This window comes from Gouania willdenowi, chromosome 24 (genome assembly GCF_900634775.1).
Source record: "Gouania willdenowi chromosome 24, fGouWil2.1, whole genome shotgun sequence".
NCBI lineage: Eukaryota > Metazoa > Chordata > Actinopteri > Blenniiformes > Gobiesocidae > Gouania > Gouania willdenowi.
The window spans coordinates 7,688,951-7,712,302 of record NC_041066.1 but is presented as its reverse complement, the minus strand read 5'-3'; the positions used below and the strand labels follow the sequence as shown (position 1 = coordinate 7,712,302).

The window sequence follows — 23,352 nt, the reverse complement described above, 5'->3', positions numbered from 1 at the left end:
TAATAATTTCGTCGAGACGAACTCTCCACTCCTCTTAAAGTTCACCATGGTGGAATCCATCAGAGAGTTCGAGAGCTCGGCCCCTTCCATCGATGATAAGCGGCTTCCAATATTGCTGCCAACGTAATTCGAATTTTGCGATAAATCAGGAAAATGCCAGATACAATCAGCAGAAGACCTGTTATCATAATTCCAATCTGGTGGACGTCTTCCATGTCCTCAGGACTTGAGGACTCTCCCAATGCCCATATTCCTAGTTGAGAAATTTGATCAAAAGCGAATAAAGACCAGCTGATCAATTCCATGATCTAGATTTAGGATTGGGATGCAGCTATATTAAAACAAGACAAAAACAAGACAAAGAGCAGCAATCAGGGGAAAAGCATCCTTCTTTGAGTGCAAACCGGAAAGTTAACCCTTGACTTGTTCTCTAGCACCACCATTAGGCCAAACTTTTTAATTAAAATTTATTTAGCTTGAATAGTTTTCGTCCCAATGTTCTCAAATGTACTGACAACATAATGACCACAGGAGTATGATCCCTATTGGTTGTGGTGATGATATGACCTTTCCTGCAGCGCCACCATCAGGTCAAACTTTCAATTTTAGAGTTTGTGTAGCTTGAAAATCTTTCATCCAAATTTTTTCTAATTTAGCACAATCATGACTCTTGAAGAGTGAACCATAATGATTGATGTCGGTGAACCCCACTTTCCTTTCATGAACATGTTTAATTACTGACTTGTCATGTATCAACTCAAAAGTATCAACTCTGCACCTACAGTTGAAAAAATATCATGATTATTTTATGCTTAATCAATTGTACCTTTCAAATTAGGAAAAATTATGAAATATGAAGCAAAAATAGGCAACTATTTTTTGAATGATAAACCAATAAATGGGGTTAAATTGACCCCAAGGATAATAGGATGGTTAACTATAACGCTGATCGTTTACTTCTATAGAAAGACACAGATGATGAAGTGAAGGAGCATTTGCGTCAGAATCTCCACCTCCAAGACAAGGTGAGATCACGTCCTCTGTGGAAAACGAATAAATTGCCAAATAAATGCTGCTGTTTGATCTAATTTGATATTCTTGATGTTGCAGTCTGATGACCCTGCAGTCCAGTGGCAGTTAAACCTGTATAAAGATGTTGTGGTGAAGAGTGAGGAACCAGCGAATCCAGATCTGACCGTGGACAGAGTGCAGAACATCTCTGCTGCTCTTTTCCACCTGGAACAGGTGAGAAGTGAGAACCATCATTTTTACTGGAGAATCGGTTTTAAGCTCATCACAATCTAAACAGCAGCACTCAGAGAACACAAACCTCCGCCAAGCGCCAAATCTTAGCCAAAGATAGTGGCAGTAACCTGGATCAGTGATCCTGATCATTGTACAATGATCATTCACACTTTAAAGGCTTGGAAGAAATGTCTATCCCCATTAATAACAATACAATTGGTCAAAATGTATGGGCACACACATTTTTCTGAAATATGCGATCAAATGTGCAATCCAGACCCGATCCAGATGAAACTCATGAAGTAATTGAGGAACCAACTAACAACCAGTTAAGAGTGAAGATCGACCAATTCAAACCGAGATATGAATTTTTTAAATGTCTCCAAGGATTAGAGATAAAGATTCTTCTATTTTTAGGCTGGGCTCCCGGACTCAAAACGCAACTCACTTTGTTCTTGTTGTTATGAACACTAGTTGAAATCACTACTCTTCTGTTATTCATGAACGGATCGGGCTGAAGTTTGGTAGGTATAATCTATGGATGTGTACACATCAACGCTCGGAGCCCGGGAAGAAAAAAAACGAAAATTGATTTCTAATTTAGCTGTAAGTCATATATATGACAGTTGATGGTACCGAATCATTGGCACATACCAATATATGAATGGGGCCCATTACCCCGTACGTCTCACAGGAACGCTAGGGGGGCCTCGGGGGCCTCATTTGACCACTCCTCTGTTAGTTCTCGTTAGATCGGAATGCAGTTTGGTATAAATACTCTATGAATAAATATGATGAGACGCTCTGAGCCCTTTTTTTTAAATGGGGTAGGGGGCCCACCCCCCCATTTCCGGTCATTTCCAAATTTATGTGAGCATAGTCATGTGATATATCATTTCAGAGTTAATTCAACGTAGATTATGATTATGCCTTGCACATTTCGATTAGGGGCCCGGGGGCCCACCCCCCTTTTTTGGCAATTTCCATTAAAGTCGTTTTCTCATTTATTTGTGAGTCGAATATTGCAACAGTTGGTGGTACCGAATCATTGACACAAATCAATACAGTATATGAATGGAGCTCATTACTCCGTATGTGCCACGGGGACACCGAGTCATTTGACTGAATTTTCGGGAACGTTGTACTATTTGGCGCAGAGACGTTCTGCGGGCCCAGCCGTAGTTCATCCAAACTTGTTCAAACAGGTTCAGAAACAGTATATTGATTGCAGCGATTAATATTGATCCCTCCAAAATTCAGTTGAATGTTCCATGGTGTAAGGTGTGTCTTTGCTTGAAATTTGGTCAAAATCGGTTTCGTACTTTTGACGTAATCCTGCTAACAGACAAACAAATTAATTAATACTGGTGAAAATATGAGCTCCTTGGCGGAGGTAATTACTGACAAATAGAGATTGCATAAGTAGACGTAGGGGGAATCTTCTTTGACAAAATAGATCAGACAGGGATTTATTTAGGAAATAAAAAATAATAAAAAAAAAGATTTAAAACATTTTTGATGGTGTAACATAGTTGCATTTTCTCTGATACTAGTGATGTCAGGAGGCAAATGTTGGATAATTTTGACGAAGTAATGAACTGTGAGAAGATAAAGTTTTATCACATGTTTGTTTAAAGGGGAATCCACATATTTTTGTTATCAGTGGGAATTATACTGCTTTTCATTTGGTAGATTTTTTTTATCAGCATTTATTTTCTCTGGTTTCCTCTAACAGTCAAAATACATGTAGCCTGTGTAACTCATTGGTTGATGCTTTTGACTCACATGCTACTGTATGAGTTTACTTCAACATCCCGTGTCCCTCCTCAGGTGGAGCAGCCTCTCAGAAACAAGAAGTGCGTCTGGCACAAGTTGCTGTCCAAACAGCGTAAACGTGCGGTCGTGGCTTGTTTCCGCATGGCTCCGCTCTACAACCTGCCCAGGTGAGACTTTAAAAAAAGACTTCTTTGTTTTAAAGCAACCAAACGTACCAAACAGCAGTGGGTCATTGTTCTCCTGTGTGACCACGTGAACCCTTCATGGCCTAATGACATTCTTTCCTCTGTCCTGTTTGCGTTACGCTCCCTCACTCTTCACCAGATACAAAAATAATAATTACTTCCTGAATGGCTATCGTGAGGTTTGGCTGGACAGAGCCTTTCAAGCCTCCAGCTTTGACTTCCTGTTCTCCCTGCTGACGGTAAAGTGACATTAAGGAGCTAATGTTTCATCTGCTCAACTTCCATCCATCAGGGTGGCAAAGTCAGCTGTTACCGCACGGTTGATTCTGATTGGTCAGCCACAGAGAGATGATTACTGACATTTATATTCAGGAAAGTAGGTCCAAACTTTAAAATGTAAAGAATCCATTTGAACTCAAGGTGAAAGAAGGATGGAAGGACCAACAGATCTGTTTAAATGTGTTTCAGGAGATGATAAATTAAATTTTAAATAGTTATTTAGTCAGTTTGTTGTTTTTCAATGCTTCACTCCTCCTTTTACACTTGGCCTCCTGGATCCCAGAGTAATGTTCTGATCATGTAAATCAATGTGTGTCATCATGTGAGTAAATGGGCTTTTCTTTTTAGTTCCTAGAACTTCCATAAGGTTCATTGGACATCTTGGAAAACTGCACGTTTTCTAAACTCTGCATGCATCTTCCATCATTTATAACTGCAGCTGATTGAATGACAGGAAGTGACCAGTCAGAAGAACCAGTGGATCCACACATTGACCAATCAGCACCCTGCCCTTGCCTGAACCTCTTCACCTGCTCTCCATCTCTCCTTCCTGTTTCCAATCACTCACCACAGCTCACCCTAATGCTACTCCTCATCCATTCTCACCCCTCCTCCCCTTCCCCAGGCATCGTGCTATCAACTTCTTCATCCCGGCCTATCAGAGACTTTGGATAGAGGCAGAGGAGAATGCCTTTGAGGAGAAGCTAGTTCAGGATCTGGCAGTAAGTACTGGGCCTGCGTTGGCACCTTCTGCCAGTCCTGTCTGCTGAATGCTTCGTTAGCATCATGCCCATTGAGGCTTGGGAGCGAACCTGGTTGGAAGCATCACCCAGGGGCCCCAACTTAAGCCTTTAAACTGAGATCCATTAGGGGACAGAGGCTGCATGACCACCTCAGGAGACACAGGGCCAGCAGTGGTACAACAGATACAGACTGGTACTAGAAGCTTGGCTCTCAGGGAGTCTGTAATGTGGCGTGTTTAGGTAATCATCAGGTACAAGGTGACATATACCCTAGACCAATGAGGTGCTGTGCGGTCAGATGCACACAGTTATGAACCCAATAGAAGATTAAAGAGTAACTAAACCCCTGCTTTCTGCTGACCTGCCACTTGGGGGTTATGGGCGTTACTCCTGAAGCAGTAAGACACGCCCAGTCTGGCAGTGACAGCTGAGCTGTGCTCAGCTACAATCACACAAACACAATCCTGACGTGAAGCTCACCCATGCACGCACAACCCCACAGACACTATATCACTCATGGGCAAACAGCTACTGCTCTTCAGACATGAGCCGCGGAACACCACCACACACACATAAACCAGGAAGACCCACATACAGCAACAAAAAGTACATGCAGAGACAGACGGGTATACCCTAGGGATGTAACGATTAATCGTAAGGCAGTTAAAAATCGATTCATAAGTTTACATCGATGCTCTGAAAATTGAATTGCAGTACTTTTTTTAAACAGCAGAGGGCGCTATATATCCTTCTCGTCCAAAAGTGTAGGCTGTGGGCGGAATCTGCTACTACTTTCTTTCTGGCCGCCGTCTACTCTTAAACATGTTCATAAATGATTCCTTACCCCTTTAGCAGCAAAAGAATATCTGTAATATTACGTGAATATCTGTAAAATTTACGTTTTTCTATTAGCGCTGTCTGCTAGCATAGCATCTCTTTTTCACTGCAAGGATATCTGCATGCCAACCGACCACTGGGTTACCAGGTCCCTCTGCTGGTCCAAACAAATATCTGACGTAAATACAGTGCAGACTGTTTTTTTTTCTTTTTCTTAAAGTCCAATTGTTAAGGCACAAAATAAATTTTCAGTTGTACTTTTAAAAAGAAAAGGAACTATTATGTACTTTTACATTGTTTACTATAGAACCAGAATTTAAATTAATGGGCTTCTTCTTCATTTGTATTATTTTTTTATTTATTTCATTCAAGATTTATTTTTAGTTAAATTGCATTGTTTTGAATAGTTTATCAAGGGATTCTTTTGACAAAGAAAAATAAAAGGAAAATAGTACAATAGTATAATTTTTCCCCCAAAAAATAAAGGAATATTTTTCAGTCATCATTTGTCAACAGTCCCATTTTGTAAAATAAATCGTGAGAGAATCGTATCGTGAACCCAGTATCGTGAATCGAATGTTATCGGGAGTTGAGTGAATCATACTGTACACACAGAGCATGATGAACCCTCTGATTAGACCAGAATCTGCTCTTTATAGAAGCACAGAGTCACAAACAGTACAGCAGCGAAAAGGAGTTCCACATGGAGCCGTCAGTCAATGCTTAGTGAGGGCTGTGAGAGGAGAAAAACTAGTCCCTCCTACCAGCATTTATAGGAGGGGCGGGGCCAACAGTGACTTTTAGTGACGCACAAAATTGACAGCGATCACAAATTGTAATCATGTCGGAAATGAACTGAATAAATAAATAATCGCCAGCGTTAAACCCTTAGAGGGCAGTCACTCTGACATTTTACAACTAAATACGCAAAATTAAAATACTTGTGTTAAAAGTCAGATTAGGATCAATCAGCAGCACTATTTCATACCTAATACATATGTATTCAGCAGAAAAAAGTGGTTTTGGGGCGGCGCGGTACTGTCTCACACTGTACTTTTTTTTACAGCGCATTTATAGACGATGTAGCCAACCAGAAAGACTAAATATGTCACACGCATTCATTAAATATACTGTGGAACGTCAGCATGTGCAGTAAATGAGTAATCAAACACATATATTAGGGATATATAGAGAGAAAGCAACAGGCATGTGCTGACAGGCTGCTGTGTGTGACTGAGTGACGTCACAGGTGAAGCATCGCTGCTCCTCTTTTTCAATGGATTTGAACAGGAAATGCATTAATTCAGCAATTTTGACTACACAACTGTTGAAAACAAATTTATAGAGCAGTCAAGTGGACAAATTATCATTGTTAGTATTTTACATGATGACTGCGCACGTCACTGCCCTAGACAGGAAATTACAGAGAGACAGACATTTATTTATTCACTCCTAGCAGTAAGTTACAGTCTCCAGTTAATGTAGCATAGATACGAAGTTTTCTTCTCTCCACGTTTTTGTGAGAAATCCAAGCTTTTTTAATTACAAATGAGGGGGTAAGTTCTCCGATCATCGCTCATTCCTACCATCCACGTCAGTCTTCATGTTCAAAGGCACGTTATCAAAGGCTCACCTGCTTGCATTGGTTTGCTCTAACATGCACAAACCCTGTTTCATAGCTTTCACCTCATAAACCGTTGGTAAACCGTGTTCACCCCAAGGGTTCATGGAGACAAAAGCTCATCTGCATGCTCTCTTTGAATCCCTTCAGGGAGTGATGATGATGATGATGATGATGGTGGTAAAGCTGCTGAGGGAACGAGCTGATTATTCACCTCTGTGCACTCACACAGAAAACCCCGATGAAGATCGTGGAGGAAGAGGAAGAAGAGGTGGCTGAGATGAAGCCTGATCCTCTTCATCAGCTCATCCTCCATTTCAGCCACAACGCACTGACAGAGAGAAGGTGAGATAAATCAATAACGGCTGATTAATGATTGTGGCTTCTTGTGTTAGACAACTTAAAGTTTTACTTGATTAATTTCAGTTACCTGGAAGAAGATCCTTTATATATTGCCTACGCAGACATGATGGCAAAGGTACCAATCACTACATTCATTGTTAAAAACAGCACAGTGATTATGATTTTAAACAGTCAATGAGTCCATCTGAAACGTTACATCTCTCTTTTCAGAGTTGTGCCGAGGATGAGGAAGAAGAAGAAGAAGAAGGGAAGGAAAAGACATTTGAGGCACTGCCATCCTCTCGTACAGCTTAGTACTAATGGTATGTGTGCTGTGCGTTTACACTGCTTTTGTTCTTTGGTCCTCAGGAGAAGGAGATGGAGAAGCAGAAGATCCTGTATCAGCAGGCGAGGCTGCACGCACGAGGGGCTGCTGAGATGGTGCTGCAGATGATCAGCGCCAGTAAAGGTAACACACACTCATTTAGGACAGGTAAAGATATCGTTTAGCATTTATCAGAGAAAGACTTTATCTGATACATTTTTATCAGATAAAGTCATACGTCATACTGTGTTCGAAATGGCGCACTCCGTACTGATGTGGCAGTTTTGAATGGAATGAGACGGAGTCATGTTGTAGGATTTACTGGTCAGATGCGGACACAGCGTTTATTTGGTCAAAGGGTTTTTGAGGCAGACCACTCTGGGATTCAGAGGTTTCCATTTGTGTGTGTTCCAATGAATCTATAGTTGTTCTGTGCTCTCAAGGTTTTGTATGCTGCTGATAGCGCTAAGCATAACAAGAGAAGAGACCTTGGAAAATGGTATGCTTAGTCAGTGTGACCAGGAGAGATTCTGTAATCACATATCACATACTATACAGTGTATAGTATACACTGTCTACTATATACTATGAGTATGATTAGGATGATGAGCATTCCCACTGAAGTATACTTCCAAGTTTCCTAAGATGCATTTTAAACCTACGACAAAAACCTGAAGCACACTGAGGCTAAATATCTCCGTTGATTCTCCACTTTTTAAAGTTCTAAAATCAAGTGACCAAGTAGAATATCAATATGTCCTCATTTGATCCATAAAACTTGCAGAAACACATTTCATACCAACATTTCAGAGATTTTCAGAGACTTGCCATTGTGCTACTCTTCAAAACAAGAGCCCTATTTACAATAGTGTTAAAAACAAATGGAAGACAAGAAGAGATGTTTTTATTTTGAAAAGGGGTTGTTTGATTTGTAGCTTGAAGCTGGTACCAGGATGATTTTATGTTCCACTCGCAATGGATCATGGGGCGGTTGAGTATGACTGTGCATACTTAAAATATGTCCCCATATAGTATAGAGTATTTCTAGCATACTCAATCTTTCCATACTATCTAATGTGAATGCACTACATACTAATTTTGACAACCAACTTAGTATGAGTAGTATGTTAGTATGACATTTCAAACACAGCCATAGTGTTGGCCTCATAGATCAATAAATCGAGGAGCATTTGCTCTGTGAAAAAAATGTAAAATGTTGAAATTGCCGCTCAAAAATCCGATATTTTATAGTATTACATGGTAAATGGACTTGATTTATATCGCTTTCATGCCTACATTGAAGTAGTCCCAAAGTGCTGTACAATATCAACTCATTCACCCATTCACACACCAGTGGGACTGAGCTGCCATGCAATGCGCTGGTCAACCACTGGGAGCAACTTAGGGTTCAGTGTCTTGCCCAAGGACACTTTGACGCATAGACGGGTATAGACGGGGATCGAACCCCCAACCTCTCGATCAGAAGGTGACCTCTCTACCAAAATAAATCTTTTGTATGTGTTCGCTTTGGCTTCAGGTCGTCTGGGCCCCATGGTGACCTGCACCCTGAAACTGGGCATCTCCATCCTAAATGGTGGCAACGTGCAAGTTCAGCAGGTGAGCTCATGCAGCACTGATTAAATGTGATTGTCTTAACATTTATGTCAGCATTTAGAATAATGAACAGTGTGATTAATAATACAGGAAATAACTGTTTTTTTGTTAATGTTTGGAGTTATTGGTGTTTTGTGTATTTTTGTTGTCATTTTGTTCGTTTTTCTTTAATTTGCTGTTTTTGTTTAGTGTGTTGGAGTAATTTTGTGTATATATATACATATATATGAGTATATACAGTGGTGTGAAAAAGTGTTTGTCCCCTTCCTGAATTCTTACTTTTTTGCATGTTTTCCACACTTAAATGTTTCAGATCATCAAACAAATTTAAACATTAGTCAAAGATAACACAAGTAAACACAAAATGCAGTTTTTAAATGAAGGCTTTTATTAATGACGAAGAAAAAAAATCCAAAGCTACATGGCCCTGTGTGAAATATTGTTTTTGTTGCTGTTTAAAGTGTGATTTTTTTCATTTTTGTATATTTATCTTGGGGTATTTTTTGTGATTGTGTAGTCTTTTTGTGTGTTTTTGGTATAATTGAGTCTTATTTTTGTTGTCCATCTTCTGGTCTAATATGACAGTTAAGCAGTAAATATGTAATACGTTGTGTTTCCCTCACTGCAGAAAATGCTTGATTACCTGAAAGAAAAACGAGACGCAGGCTTCTTTAAGAGTCTTTCAGGACTGATGCAGTCGTGCAGGTAGACCTGTATTGGTTGTGTTGTAAAAACAAAACAATTTGTGCCACGCGCTCTGACTCTGGAGTGTTTTCTTGTAGTGTCCTGGACCTGAATGCGTTTGAGAGGCAAAACAAAGCAGAAGGACTTGGAATGGTAACAGAAGAAGGTTCAAGTGAGTCAAAGATGTCTCCTCAGGTCATGGCAGGCTCTACTTTCTCAGGAACCCACAGTTTGTTGGACGACTTTGAAAATAATGGGAATCTTTAAGCTGTCTAGTTTTTATTGCTGGTAATGTGACTTTTTAAGCGTCGTGCTAGTTTGTTGTTCTTACATTTATGTAAAGTTTGACGTTTTGTCCAATATCAGGTTTAGTCTGGGAGCAGACAAGCAGGAACTGCTCTTCAGCCCCAACGGACCCGCCGGCGGGGGCAGCTCTAACTTCCGTGACTCTCATGGTTCTAAAAGTTGTAAAGAATGAATGAAATCACACATTCTATAACTCTCCGTAATCTTAAGAAACTCAGATAAAACCAACCCACGTTCATAACAAAAGACCACAGCACACACACCAGCACATTATATTCAAAGAAAGAAAAGTTGGCAACTCTGCAAATTCTGCCTTTTTCCACTGCTGTGAGTCACAAAATACACAGAGAGCTCTATAACAAGAGCCTACATGAAACTACAGGCCGAGCTGAATCCACTGATATACATGCCGGGTATGTTACGTACCAAAACAATGCCACAAAATCAGAAAATACACAGCGGAAAAAGTTAGCAATGATGACAAATTGTGACTTATCTTTGTTGTTTCTTATCAAAAGTTGCTCCAATGTGCATAAAACTCCATATTTTGATAAATCCAAATTGTGTCGTCAGATAGATACCACCATAACAAACATTCAGGTGTGTCTCCGTCATGTTTATCACCAATTTCTCCAGGCTCTGAGTTTTACAACCCTCTGTCAAACTTTCTGATTGGTCAAAGCATTGCTGAATAACATCCATGCATAACGGCATCAAAGAGTGCAACAAAAAATAGCATTACGCATGGCACGGCAGAAACCTGAATAAAAATGCATGAAAATGTGTTTATTTCAAGCCAAATTGCCACACCTAGTGCTCAAACATAAGACTGATAATGTCCTGAAGCAAGATGGCGCCGCGGATGGCTGCTGTGGTGTGTTGGTGCGCACTTTATTGTCTTGTTTTTGTTGTAAAATCCGCAACTGGCTTCTCTTATTCAAGAGAAGAGCTCTTGAATGTCAGGGCAACAACCCCGAGAGATTTATTTCCCACTTTCATCGCTTCCTCTGTGGATTTACTGGACATTTTACTCAAAGGTGCGCTCACCTTTGCTCACGCAGTGAAGCGCCGGAGGAGAGGAAAAAGAGCTGGTGCGCTGGTGCGCCTCCGCCAGCGCGGCCGGCGCACACCGTTACCGGGGATATTCCTCTCTAACGTGCGCTCACTGTGTAACAAAGTGGACGAACTCCAGCTGCTGTTAGGTAGAAACAGAGACTTCTCCTCATCTTCTGTTCTGTGCTTCACGGAAACGTGGCTGTGTGGAGCGGTACCGGACTCTGCGCTGCAGTTGGCCGGCTTCCAACTTCACAGAGCGGACCGAGACGCGGAGCTCACCGGGAAGAAGAAAGGTGGAGGAATCTGCTTTTATGTGAACAGTAACTGGTGTAACGACGTGACAGTGATCCTCCAGCACTGCTCTCCTCACCTGGAATCCTTTATTATCAACAGCAAACCCTTCTATTCTCCCCGTGAGTTCGCTTCATTCATCCTGGTTGGCGTGTACATCCCACCGTCAGCTGATGTGCGCGAGGCACAGCGCACACTCGCCGACCAGATCCTGTGCATGGAGCGGACCTACCCGGACTCTTTTATCATTGTGCTTGGTGACTTTAATAAAGGGGACCTCTCACACCAGCTCCCCAAATATAGACAATTAATTAAATGTCCGACCAGAGAGGAGAAGACACTGGATCACTGTTACACCACACTAAGCAGTGCTTATCACGCCGTTTCCCGTGCTGCACTGGGCCTATCGGACCATTTGATGGTCCATCTGATTCCTTCATACAGACAGAGGCTGAAGCTCTGTAAACCTGTGGTGAAGGAATCTAAACAGTGGACCAGTGAAGCAGTGGAGAAACTCCAGGAGTGTTTGGACTGGACTGACTGGGATGTTTTCAGGTCTGTGAACAGTTCTCTGGATGAGTTTACAGACGCTGTGACGTCCTACATCAGCTTCTGTGAGGACAGCTGCATTCCATCAAAGACCAGGGTGAGTTATAACAATGACAAACCCTGGTTCACAGCTAAGCTCAGAGGGCTGAGGGCAGACAAAGAGGTCGCTTTCAGGAGTGGAGACAGAGCCAGGTACAGAGAGTCGAAGTACACGTTTGAAAAGGAGGTGAGAAAAGCCAAGAGAAGTTACAACATCAGTTCTCTGCAAATGACTCAGCTTCTGTCTGGAGAGGGCTCAGGCAAATTACAAACTACAAGCCCAGAGCCCCTGCTGCTGCTAACGACCTCTGCCTGGCCAACAGTCTGAATGAGTTCTATTGTAGATTTGACAGACAATGGGACAGACCTGACTCCAACCCCCCTCACACCTCTGACCAGCCTCACTCCAACACCTTCACCCCCCACATCAAAGCTACAGTTTCACCCCAGCTGCCTACAGAGGCTCTCTCCCCTATCTTCCCCCCCTCCTCCCCCCCTCCCACAGAGACACCTTTCTCCATCAAAGAGAGAGATGTAAATAGACTTTTCAGGAGACAAAACCCCCGTAAGGCTTGTGGACCGGACTCTGTCTCTCCCTCTACCTTGAAGCACTGTGCTGATCAGCTGTCTCCAGTGTTCACAGACATTTTTAACACCTCACTGGAGACATGCACCGTACCAGCCTGTTTTAAGGCCTCCACCATCGTTCCTGTCCCTAAAAAGCTGAGGATCACAGGACTTAATGACTACAGACCCATCGCTCTGACATCTGTGGTCATGAAGTCCTTTGAACGCCTCATGCTCTCCCACATCAAGGACATCACCGACCCCCACCTGGACCCCCTGCAGTTTGCCTATAGATCCAACAGGTCAGTAGACGATGCTGTAAACCTGGCTCTCCACTTCATCCTCCAGCACCTGGACTCCCCAGGCTCCTACGCCAGGGTCCTGTTTGTGGACTTCAGCTCTGCCTTTAATACAATAATCCCAGCTCTCCTTCAGGACAAGCTTTCCCAGCTGAACGTGCCAGACTCCACCTGCAGGTGGATCACAGACTTCCTGTCTGACAGGAAGCAGCACGTGAAGCTGGGAAAAACCATCTCTGCTCCCCGGACCATCAGCACTGGATCTCCTCAGGGCTGTGTTCTTTCTCCTCTGCTCTTCTCCCTGTACACCAACAGCTGCACCTCCTCTCACCAGTCGGTCAAACTCCTGAAGTTTGCAGACGACACGACCATCATCGGTCTCATCGCTGATGGAGACGAGTCCGACTACAGGTGGGAGACAGACCGGCTGGTGTCCTGGTGCAGCCAGAACAACCTGGAGCTCAACGCTTTAAAGACAGTGGAGATGATAGCAGACTTCAGGAAGAACCCAGCCCCCCTCACCCCCCTCACCCTGGGAGACTCTACAGTGAGCTCTGTAGAGTACTTCTGCTTCCTGGGGACCATCATCACTCAGGACCTCAAGTGGGAGCTGAACATCAGCTCCCTTATCAAAAAAGCTCAGCAGAGGATGTACTTTCTGCGGCAGCTGAAGAAGTTCAGTCTGCCAACAAAGATGATGGTGAACTTCTACAGCTCCATCATCCAGTCCATCCTCTGCTCCTCCATCACCATCTGGTACGCTGCAGCTACGGCCAAGGACAAGGCCAGACTGCAGCGTATCATCCACTCTGCAGAGAAGGTCATCGGCTGCAATCTGCCCTCCCTCCAGGACCTGTACGCCTCCAGGATTTTGAGGCGTGCAGGAAAGATTGTGGCCGACCCCTCCCACCCCGGTCATAAACTGTTTCAATCTCTCCCTTCTGGTAGGAGGTTTCGGTCCATCAGGACCAGAACCTCCAGACACAAAAACAGCTTCTTTCCCTCTGCCACCATCCACATGAACACACCCCAAGTCACCCACTGAACCCCCCCCCCCCCCCCCCCCCCCCCCCCCGATCACCACCTCCGCCAGCTTGATACCTGCTGCACTGTATATATATATTTATATTTATATTTATCCTATTTATCATTTATTCTCTATCTATCCTTTATTTATCCCTCATCCTTTATATTTATCATTATTATTATTATTGTTGCTGGGTTGTTCTTTGTTGTGTTGTTTTTATTTCTTTTGTTTCTTTTTGTTGCTTGTTTTGTGCACCAACCACCAAGTCAAATTCCTTGTACTGTCCTCAAAACTGTACATGGCAAATAAAACATTTCTGATTCTGATTCTGATTCTGATTGGAATCAATTTGACTGACATATTACAGTTACACACTTGTTTCCAAACTTGTGGAAAACTTTGTCACAGTTGTTGCAAAGTGGGCTTCCGCCTTCACTTTTTTGTACAAAAACCTGAGTATCTTTGGCTGATTGTTTATTATTATCACCAAACTTGCTGCAGTTGATGTCCATACATTAGTTCAATTATTTCTGCTTTTTTAGCCTTCGATAATGATAATTGGCTTTAAATTTCATGTAAATCTCTATTTTTTTGTGCGGACTACAGCTTTCTGTATTTAAAATATTTAGTGTCAGTATCATATATTTCCAAAGTTTCACATCATCTGTAACCACTAAGGATCTTACTTCAATCTGAACAAAAATTAACCATGTAGGTCATGTAGAAACCTAGAAAAACTTTGTTATGGGTTTGTGATTTTCAGAGAACAGTTGCTGGGGCTCAACAGGTTAAAAAACTATGCATCATCCTCTATTTTAACAACACTCACTTATTTGTCGTTTAATCATTCCTTTAAATGTTTTCATCAACTTCTATGTTTAACAATTCATGGCTACTACTTGTGTCCTTGTTACTGTAATCTCTTCACCATAACTGACTCATATTTCTTAACGTAAAGTAGACAGCCCAGGCCCCGGGGTTTGATTCTGTCACTGCACGTCTTTGTTTTCCACACGTACAGTGATGTGTTCATACCTTTTTGTAATGTAACTCCTTGTCTTCTCTTTTTGCTTATGTCTTGGTGTTTTTTGTGCGTCTCCTTCCTGTCATTTTAAAATCCCATCGATGGCAGTCCACACTCAGCAGGGTAAATAGCAAACGTGGATCATCGTGACATGGCTATGCTTCCACCCTGAATGCCCCCCACCCTTTTTCATATTTGTGGTCCATACTTCCTGCTTTCCTTAGTGTCCCGGCCCCGCCCTCTTTCCTGTAGGGAAACTCCGTGCATGCTGCGTACACAGAAAAGTCTCCATCATGCATACTTTGTCCTTTTCTGTGCTATCTGTTCCATTTACTAATGCAAATCCTCCGATTGATGCTCCACCTGTTGTTGTTGTTGTGAGGCGTTCAGTGGCACCATCCAGTGTTGTGACTGAGAGCCTGTGGACTCCTCCACAGCCTAAGCAAAGCTTTGTTTTGCTTTGGACTTGGGCCTTATTTCACCAAGTTGGTAGTGATACACATGCCTAACTTTGACATGTTTTGATGATGTGTGCACAGTAAAACATCAGGCATGTGAAAGTTAGCCAGCTTCCTCCTGCTTATGGAAACGTCCCAGTGTTTAATTAAAGTGCATTTGGATTCAGTTTGGAACCTGTAATCTAAAGACTTTACAGAGAGGATTTGAACATGTCCTGCTTGCTTCATATCCAATGCATTTATGGAGTCATATGTTGGTTTGAGTCAGGGTTGGGGTCAATTACATTTTTCAATTACAATCATGTCTTCAATTACCTGTGTTCAGTTACAATCAAGAATGATTAGAGTGACCAGCATTTTTTCCCAGTTACATTTAAATTCCAATATTTTTTATCCTCAGAAAGTCAATTACATTCTCAATTCTTCAATTACAATTAATCACAATTACTGAGCCTGAAATAAATAACCTCATAAAAGTTAACCTTCCTCTGGTTAGCTTACTGTTAGCATCTCTTATGATAACAGGTCCTAAATCATCTGAAAAATACACAAAAATACAATATCATCTTATTTCTATCATATCTATTGGTTACCTTGTTAGACTTTGTAATCAATGAAAATTTAGGTTTTAATATTTTTGGTGTGGGCGTCTGAGCCTTTTTTGTGTCAGTATGGCCCTGGATTTCAGATTTTTTTAAATGGTAAGATGTTTGAAAGCTTGATATAAAACATATTTTAATAATTAACTACATATCTGTAGAAATGCAGTTTTGCATTAAATTATAATTGAAACTTTTTATCGAATTTTCATGACAAATACAATTGCAAAATCAATTATTGAAACTCAATTACAGTGTCATTATGATTATGACAGCATATTTTTACAATTACTATTATAATTACGCCATAGCTGTAAGTAATGATCAATTTTGCAATTACAATTATAATTGACCCCAACTCTGGTTTGAGTTTTCACATTTATTCACCAAAGTTTTCTTTCTGTCAAGGCTCTAAGGTGCTGCAAAACGACGAGTTCACCAAAGATCTTTTTCGCTTTTTGCAACTTTTGTGCGAGGGGCACAACGGAGGTAAATCATTAATTCCATTATTCCTCACGTGGCTTTACTGTGAGCCATGCATTGAAGTTGGATTGTGTGTGGCTCAGATTTCCAGAACTTCTTAAGAACCCAAACTGGAAACACAACCACAGTGAACATCATCATCAGCACAGTGGACTATCTCCTCCGTCTACAGGTGTCAATCACACAGATCATTGATTCTCAGCTTGTTAATGCATCGGTAACGATTGGTCACATTTCTGTCCCGCTGGTAGGAATCAATCAGTGACTTCTACTGGTATTATTCTGGTAAAGACGTCATCGACGAGACGGGGAAAATTAACTTCTCCAAAGCGTTATCTGTAGCCAAGCAGATTTTCAACTCGCTAACTGAGTACATTCAGGTAAAGCCTCCGTTTATAGTGTTTTTATATTTGTTTGACTTGATTTAACTTCTCGTGATGTTGCTTTCCCACAGGGTCCATGCATTGGGAACCAGCAGAGTTTAGCTCACAGCAGACTGTGGGACGCCGTGGTGGGATTCCTGCACGTGTTTGCAAACATGCAGATGAAACTGTCACAGGTGCACTAGCTCAGACTCACTAACAGAGGTGTACAGAGTACTAATATATCCTACTCAAGTAGAAGCACTGTTACTTTATTGAAATTGTAGTTAAGTACACATTTATTTTTGGTAATAAATCTTACAGTAAACATCTCATGTATAAACTTAAAAAGGAAGAAACTAAATCTTGCACACTTTTTTTTTTTCGGCGGTCTTCACAAACAAGAAAGTACAGAACAGTGTGTAGGTAGAAGCTTCTACACACCTACTGCATCACAACAAAACGAAACATAATATCACACACACACACAAAATATTTAACTTATATTACTATTTTCACAATATATATTCAATATGTATTCTGCACAAGTTTTATATATATACAGTTTATACATTCACATCAAACATACATACACATGAATGTATATGACATGTACATAATATTAATATTGTACTATTTCATATTTACGACACACATTTCATCAATTAAATTTAGAGTGGCAATGTATAAATTAATATGAACCTTTTATTATGTTTAAGTATTAATATATTTTATACCATGATATACATATTATATATTATTGCTGTCCTAGGTAAAATTGTTGCCCTTCTTTCTTATACTTACTAACGATATATGATTTAAAAAGCTTTTTAAACTGGTTTATGTTGGTGCTTTGTTTTATTTCGTCCTTTAGACAGTTCCATAATTTAACCCCTGATATTGTTATACTCATTTTTTTCAATGTTTTTCTAGCATATTGGATCTTGAAATGTAGTTTTCTTCTTAAATTATATTCCCCTTCTCTCTCTAAAAATCTTTTCTGCAACTCTTTTGGAAGTGAACCTTTACTTGCTTTATAAATCATTTGGACAGTTGGATCTTCATTTATTTTCCACAAAGGCATCTGTATAAAATAAAAGGTTTGTCAAAATGTACAATTCTTTTTTAAACAAAAATAAATCAATTCAAAATAAATAAACTCTCAGTCTCTAAGTATAGATTATATAGATACAGATGGCTACATTTATGAAATCTGAAACTGAGAAAATAACCGACATTCAATGCTGTTTTGGCGCCGTGTATTACGTTTAATCTGATTGGTCGGCTATGATATGATGCATTTGATTGTTGTCTGGTCATTTCATATTTTGTAGTTTCACAATGTCTGTTCATTTTAAAACAAAATAATTATAATTTACTCAGTAACGGTTGCTTGTAGAAATGTAACAAATTACTTGACTACTTTTAAAGTAAAGGCAAATTTACTAAAATGACTGATTTAGAAATATATTCAAAGTGCCCATAAAAGCAACTCAATTATAGTAACGTTAGTATTTGTAATCTGTTACTTTACCCGTCACGTACTGTGAGCTCCTATTAAATCTATAAATATGATAAAAAGCTGAAGGCTCTACTGATGGCCATATGAAACAAATTCTTAAAATAAAACAATCAAAGTGGAATTAGAAACATTTGGGTTTTTATATATATCTAACGTGGGTCACTGACTTGTTTTCAGTGCGCCTCAGGGATTTGCAACAACCAAAAACTTAAAATAAACAGAATTTCTTTTATAGAGGTTTTATTGCCTTTTATTTTTCTAACACTAGGGGGCAGTAATACGATTCCTAAAGTTTTTTTCTTAGTTTTTTTTTATCATCTTGTTACTGCTCAGACATAATTGTTCTGTATAAACTATATGAATTTGTTATTTTCATAATTATACAGATTAAAAAAGTATGTGGCATAATACAAAAAATGAAAGGATGGGTTTTATCTGCAAAAACTACAGTTTCATTACACAGTTATGCAAGTAGCCCTAATGCACAGTGATATTATTAGACATACTTTATACTAACTGCACCCTATTTCTTTGTAAATGTTTAATACTGAAAAAAATTGAGTCGCAGCTTGTTTATAATGGTTCATTAATTTAAAATAAACCTATACAAGAAGAATAGCCATAAAAGCTCCAATCACACATGATTCATTGATCAGAAATGTAAAGGGGATGTTCTAAAATGTGAGAAATGTAAATGATGAAACCATGTATGTGACTCAGTGCTGTGTCTCTCTGCAGGATGCCAGTCAGATTGAGCTGCTGAAGGAGTTGATGGATTTACAGAAGGACATGATCGTCATGCTTCTGTCTCTGCTTGAAGGTACGAAACTGATCGATGTGATAACGATCAAAGAAAAGCTGACATTCAGAATATTAACCAGGTTATGTTCTGAAGGGCTGCTGTCCTACAGATTATAGATCCTCTTTATATTCATCTTTGTTTGAACTGAGACACTAATCCAACTGGATTACAACCATGATTTATTAGTGAGGACTTATATCATCCTCAATTATGTTTTCGTTGTACTTTATTATTATAGAACAGATTTTTATAGATATATATAGATTTATAACTCGTCTCCTAAACACCCCTGCTATGTTCTCCCATTTTTATTTGTACATTATTCGGTATCTAACAAATAGTGACATGTCGATTAAATGAATTTCTTAGTAAAAGCTCCATGTGATTAGTTAATATAGGGGAGGGGAGGGGCTACACACACAGCATGGTGAGCAGCACACCGAACAGAAGCAGGAAGGGAGGGAAAAACAATAAAGCAGAGACAGCAGGGGGCCACAAAAAAGTGATTCAGGGCCACATTTTTAACTTTCATGTCAACATTTAGAGTATTGAATAATCTGAGCATTAATACAGGAGAGAGCAAAGGGTTTGTGTTATTTGTTGTCATTTTGTCTATTTTTATTGTTTTCAGTTTGTTTTGAGTCATTTTTTATGTCTTTGAGTGTTTTTAGAGCCAGTTCTGTATTTTTATCGTTTTGTATTTTTTTATGTTAGTTTTGTGTATATTTGTCGTCACCTTGTGTGTTTTTGTTTTCTTAGATATGATTCAATGTATTTTACATTTATGCATTTATGCATGTGGCCAGTTAAAGCTACTCATCTAGTCATCATAGTGTCATAATAGTCTTCTAATCATTGCCCATGCTACCTGTTGCTAATCAGCTGTTCAAAGAGACATTTTACAAAGAAACGTACTGAGATGTCACGTGAGAGAATAGTAGTAAATTCTTACGGGTTATACTGACTCCGAGGTGTTAAGTTTTCGCATCCTTACGTACATTTTCTTTAGGAATCCAGATATTCTGATTTGTTTCAGAGCACCGTTTGCACAAAGTGAGTCAACTTTTGCCTCCTCTGCAGGAAATGTGGTGAACGGAACAATCGGAAAGCAGATGGTCGACACATTGGTGGAGTCTTCCAACAACTTGGAGATGATCCTCAAATTCTTTGATATGTTCCTCAAGTTGAAAGATCTCACCACATCCGACAACTTTAAAGAGTACGACCCCGAGTGTAAGGGCATGATTTCCAAGAAGGACTTCCAAAAGTCCATGGAGAGCCAGAAGCTGTACAACCAGTCGGAGATTGAGTTCCTGCTCTCGTGCGCCGAGGCCGACGAGAACGACATGTTCAACTACAAAGAGTTTGTGGAGCGTTTCCACGAGCCCGCCAAGGACATCGGCTTTAACCTGGCCGTACTTCTGACTAACCTGTCCGAGCACATGCCCCACGACTCGCGTCTCACCACCTTCTTAGACCTGGCAGAAAGTGTGCTCAGCTACTTTGAGCCCTACCTGGGCCGCATCGAGATCATGGGCAGCGGTAAACGCATCGAGAGGGTTTACTTTGAGATCAGCGAGTCCAGCAGAGAGCAGTGGGAGAAACCTCAGGTCAAAGAGTCCAAGCGCCAGTTCATCTTCGACGTGGTGAACGAGGGAGGAGAGAGCGAGAAGATGGAGATGTTTGTGAACTTCTGTGAGGACACCATCTTTGAGATGCAGCTTGCGTCCAAGATCTCTGAGCCTGATGAGGTGGAGCAGCCTGAGGAAGAGGAAGAAGAAGAAGGACACAGCCTCCTGGACGAGCTTTCTGCAGAGGAAGAGGGCAGCGTGGAGTCGGCCTCAGCTTTCACAAACGCCTGTCGCTCCGTCAAAAAGAAAATCCACCATGTCCGCAACGTCTTCTCAATTAAGAACCTGTGCAAGCAATTCAAGAAGGTGAAGAAGTTGAGCATCAAGGAGATGATCACCGGTTTCTTCTCATTCTTCTGGATGTTGTTCACCGGATTCTTCAAAGGAATCTACGGCATCATCTTTGGGTTCTTCCACCTGATCTGGTCCTCCATGTTTGGCGGCGGGCTGGTCGAGGGTGCCAAAAACATGAAGGTGACGGACATCCTGGGCAACATGCCTGATCCCACTCAGTTTGGTATCCATGGAGACGTGATGGAGGGAGAAAAGGTGGAGGCTGCGGAGTCATCGGGAAGCATGGACGCAGCCATGGCGCCAGCGGGCGACATCGCTGAGGTTGATGTGATGTTGGAGATGTTGACGGCACCAAAGAGAGAGGGTGGGAAACACGTGGAGCTGGGCCTGGGGGATGTTTCTGAGCTCAGCGCCGATGGCTCATCAGCTGATCAGAAGAAGGTCTGTAGTTGAAACCCCTTGATGATCCATCCAGGGTTGGGGTCAATTACATTTTTGAATTACAATTATATTTTTAGTTACAACTCAATTACGATGAATAGCATTGTTTCCAATTCCAACTAAAATTACAATTATTTTTTCCCTTAAGTTACAATGTTAGATACTAAAGTTCAATTACAATTATTCACAATTACTGAGCCTTAAATAAAGAAGCCCATAAAACATAACCTGCCTTAAATCAGCTGTAAAATACAGGAAAAAAATATTATCTATCATCTAATTTGTTTCTCATCTCTTGGTTACCTTGTAAGGCTTCATAATCAATGACAATATTGGTATTAATATTTTTGGTGTGGGTGTCTGAGCCATTTTATGTCTGTATACCCAGGTAAACTTGATATGAAACACATTTTAATAATTATTAACTACGTATGTGTAAGACATAGAACTGTAACATAGTTCCACAGTTTTGTGTTTAATTGCATTGAAAATTACAGTTTTTATAGTGTTCATTCCAATTACAATTATAAAGTCAAATATCTGAATTCAATTACAATTCAATTACGATTAAAACAGCAGCATTTTTTTTCAGTTACGTTTATAATTATGTCATAATTGTAATAATGACCGATTACGCAATTACAATTATAATTGACCCCAATGCTAGTTCCATTACATCAAAACCTGCGTCTGTTGCAGAAATCTGCTGCCAAGCCTGTTGAAAGTCCAGAGAACGAACCAGAAAAAGCTGAGTGAGTAACTTCCTCAGAGTCTAGTGTTGATTGTCACGCACTGTGTGCTGAGTAAATGTTCTCCATCACAGCAAAGAGAACCAGGAGAAGGAGGACAAACCAAAGGAGGAGGAGACCAAGGAGCCAGTGATGGAGGAGAAGGCTAAAACCAGGTCCAGTCAGCCCCAAGAGGCGGCGCCAGCCTTCATGTCTCGCGTCTTCGCTGTTCTAGACGTCTATTTGAACAAGATTCTGGTGAGGAGTCTTGAAACTAGTTTAATTTACTCAAGTTTGACCCAACAATCTGCATTTTCAGCATTTAATGAGCTTTAGTGACCCAACCTCCCTCTTTCAGAACTACCTGGCCCGTAACTTCTACAACCTCCGCTTCCTGGCTCTGTTTGTGTGCTTCGCCATCAACTTCATCCTGCTTTTCTACAAGGTAACACAATTTAAAGGTGCAGTCCGCAACTCTCAAATCCCTCTCTCCCCCTCCCTCCCCACTGCTCTCTTGCCCTGCCTCCAAACTTTCCACAGTCCCTCCCTCAGAGGAGCTAACAAGCTAACGTTAGTCCGACAGCAACATCACAATAATATAACATGCTCTGTTAAAAGCATATTACTGCAGCGCTTCTCTCTCTCTATGTGCACACACCACAGCAACAGCAGCAACAACACAGTGTCACTTACAGCAGCCCACACGGAGGCTGCTGCACACACATGAACAACACATGCACCACAGATTTCTAGTGTAACAATTATAAATAAAACATAATGTTAATCAAGCAGCAGTATTTACCTTTCAAGCAGAAAAGTCACCAATTCCATCTTCTACTCCTCCAGACCATACACTGTAAAAAAAAAAAAAAAAAAAAAAGGCGCTCCAGCTATGCGAAAGGGGCAGGGCCTGTGAGCAACAGCTGTCAGACAACCCATCAAACACAATCCAGGCTCTGATTGGTTCTTTTTGCTCGGTCACGGTGCATTCTGGCAATTTACCAAAGGCTGCAGGAGCAGCAGTGGGGACTCAATGAGTCTGTTTTTTCACACAAACTACTAGTTTGATGTAAAGCTGTCCGTACATAGTGACAGCTTTAGCAAATAAGTCACTTTTATAAGAGTTGCAGACTGCGCCTTTAACAATAGTAGTCTTAGGTTTGCATGTTCTCCTCGAGCACATGTCAGGCTGCCTTCACATAAGGAAAGTCCCAGACTTTATC

General features: G+C 40.9%; 1 protein-coding gene across 1 annotated transcript in view; it reads left to right on the top strand.

Annotated features, from left to right (window-relative positions):
* ryr3 (ryanodine receptor 3) overlaps positions 1 to 23,352 on the top strand; it is a 169,407-nt gene that overhangs the window by 135,881 nt on the left and 10,174 nt on the right. The window contains 21 exon segments of the mRNA XM_028439455.1: positions 966 to 1,025; positions 1,111 to 1,245; positions 3,076 to 3,188; positions 4,111 to 4,207; positions 6,919 to 7,031; positions 7,113 to 7,164; positions 7,260 to 7,316; positions 7,398 to 7,497; positions 8,891 to 8,970; positions 9,596 to 9,672; positions 9,750 to 9,823; positions 14,918 to 14,932; positions 16,275 to 16,355; positions 16,433 to 16,521; positions 16,601 to 16,729; positions 16,804 to 16,908; positions 18,972 to 19,053; positions 20,116 to 21,401; positions 22,101 to 22,153; positions 22,225 to 22,387; positions 22,488 to 22,574. Coding sequence (XP_028295256.1) covers positions 966 to 1,025; positions 1,111 to 1,245; positions 3,076 to 3,188; positions 4,111 to 4,207; positions 6,919 to 7,031; positions 7,113 to 7,164; positions 7,260 to 7,316; positions 7,398 to 7,497; positions 8,891 to 8,970; positions 9,596 to 9,672; positions 9,750 to 9,823; positions 14,918 to 14,932; positions 16,275 to 16,355; positions 16,433 to 16,521; positions 16,601 to 16,729; positions 16,804 to 16,908; positions 18,972 to 19,053; positions 20,116 to 21,401; positions 22,101 to 22,153; positions 22,225 to 22,387; positions 22,488 to 22,574 — 3,048 coding nt within the window.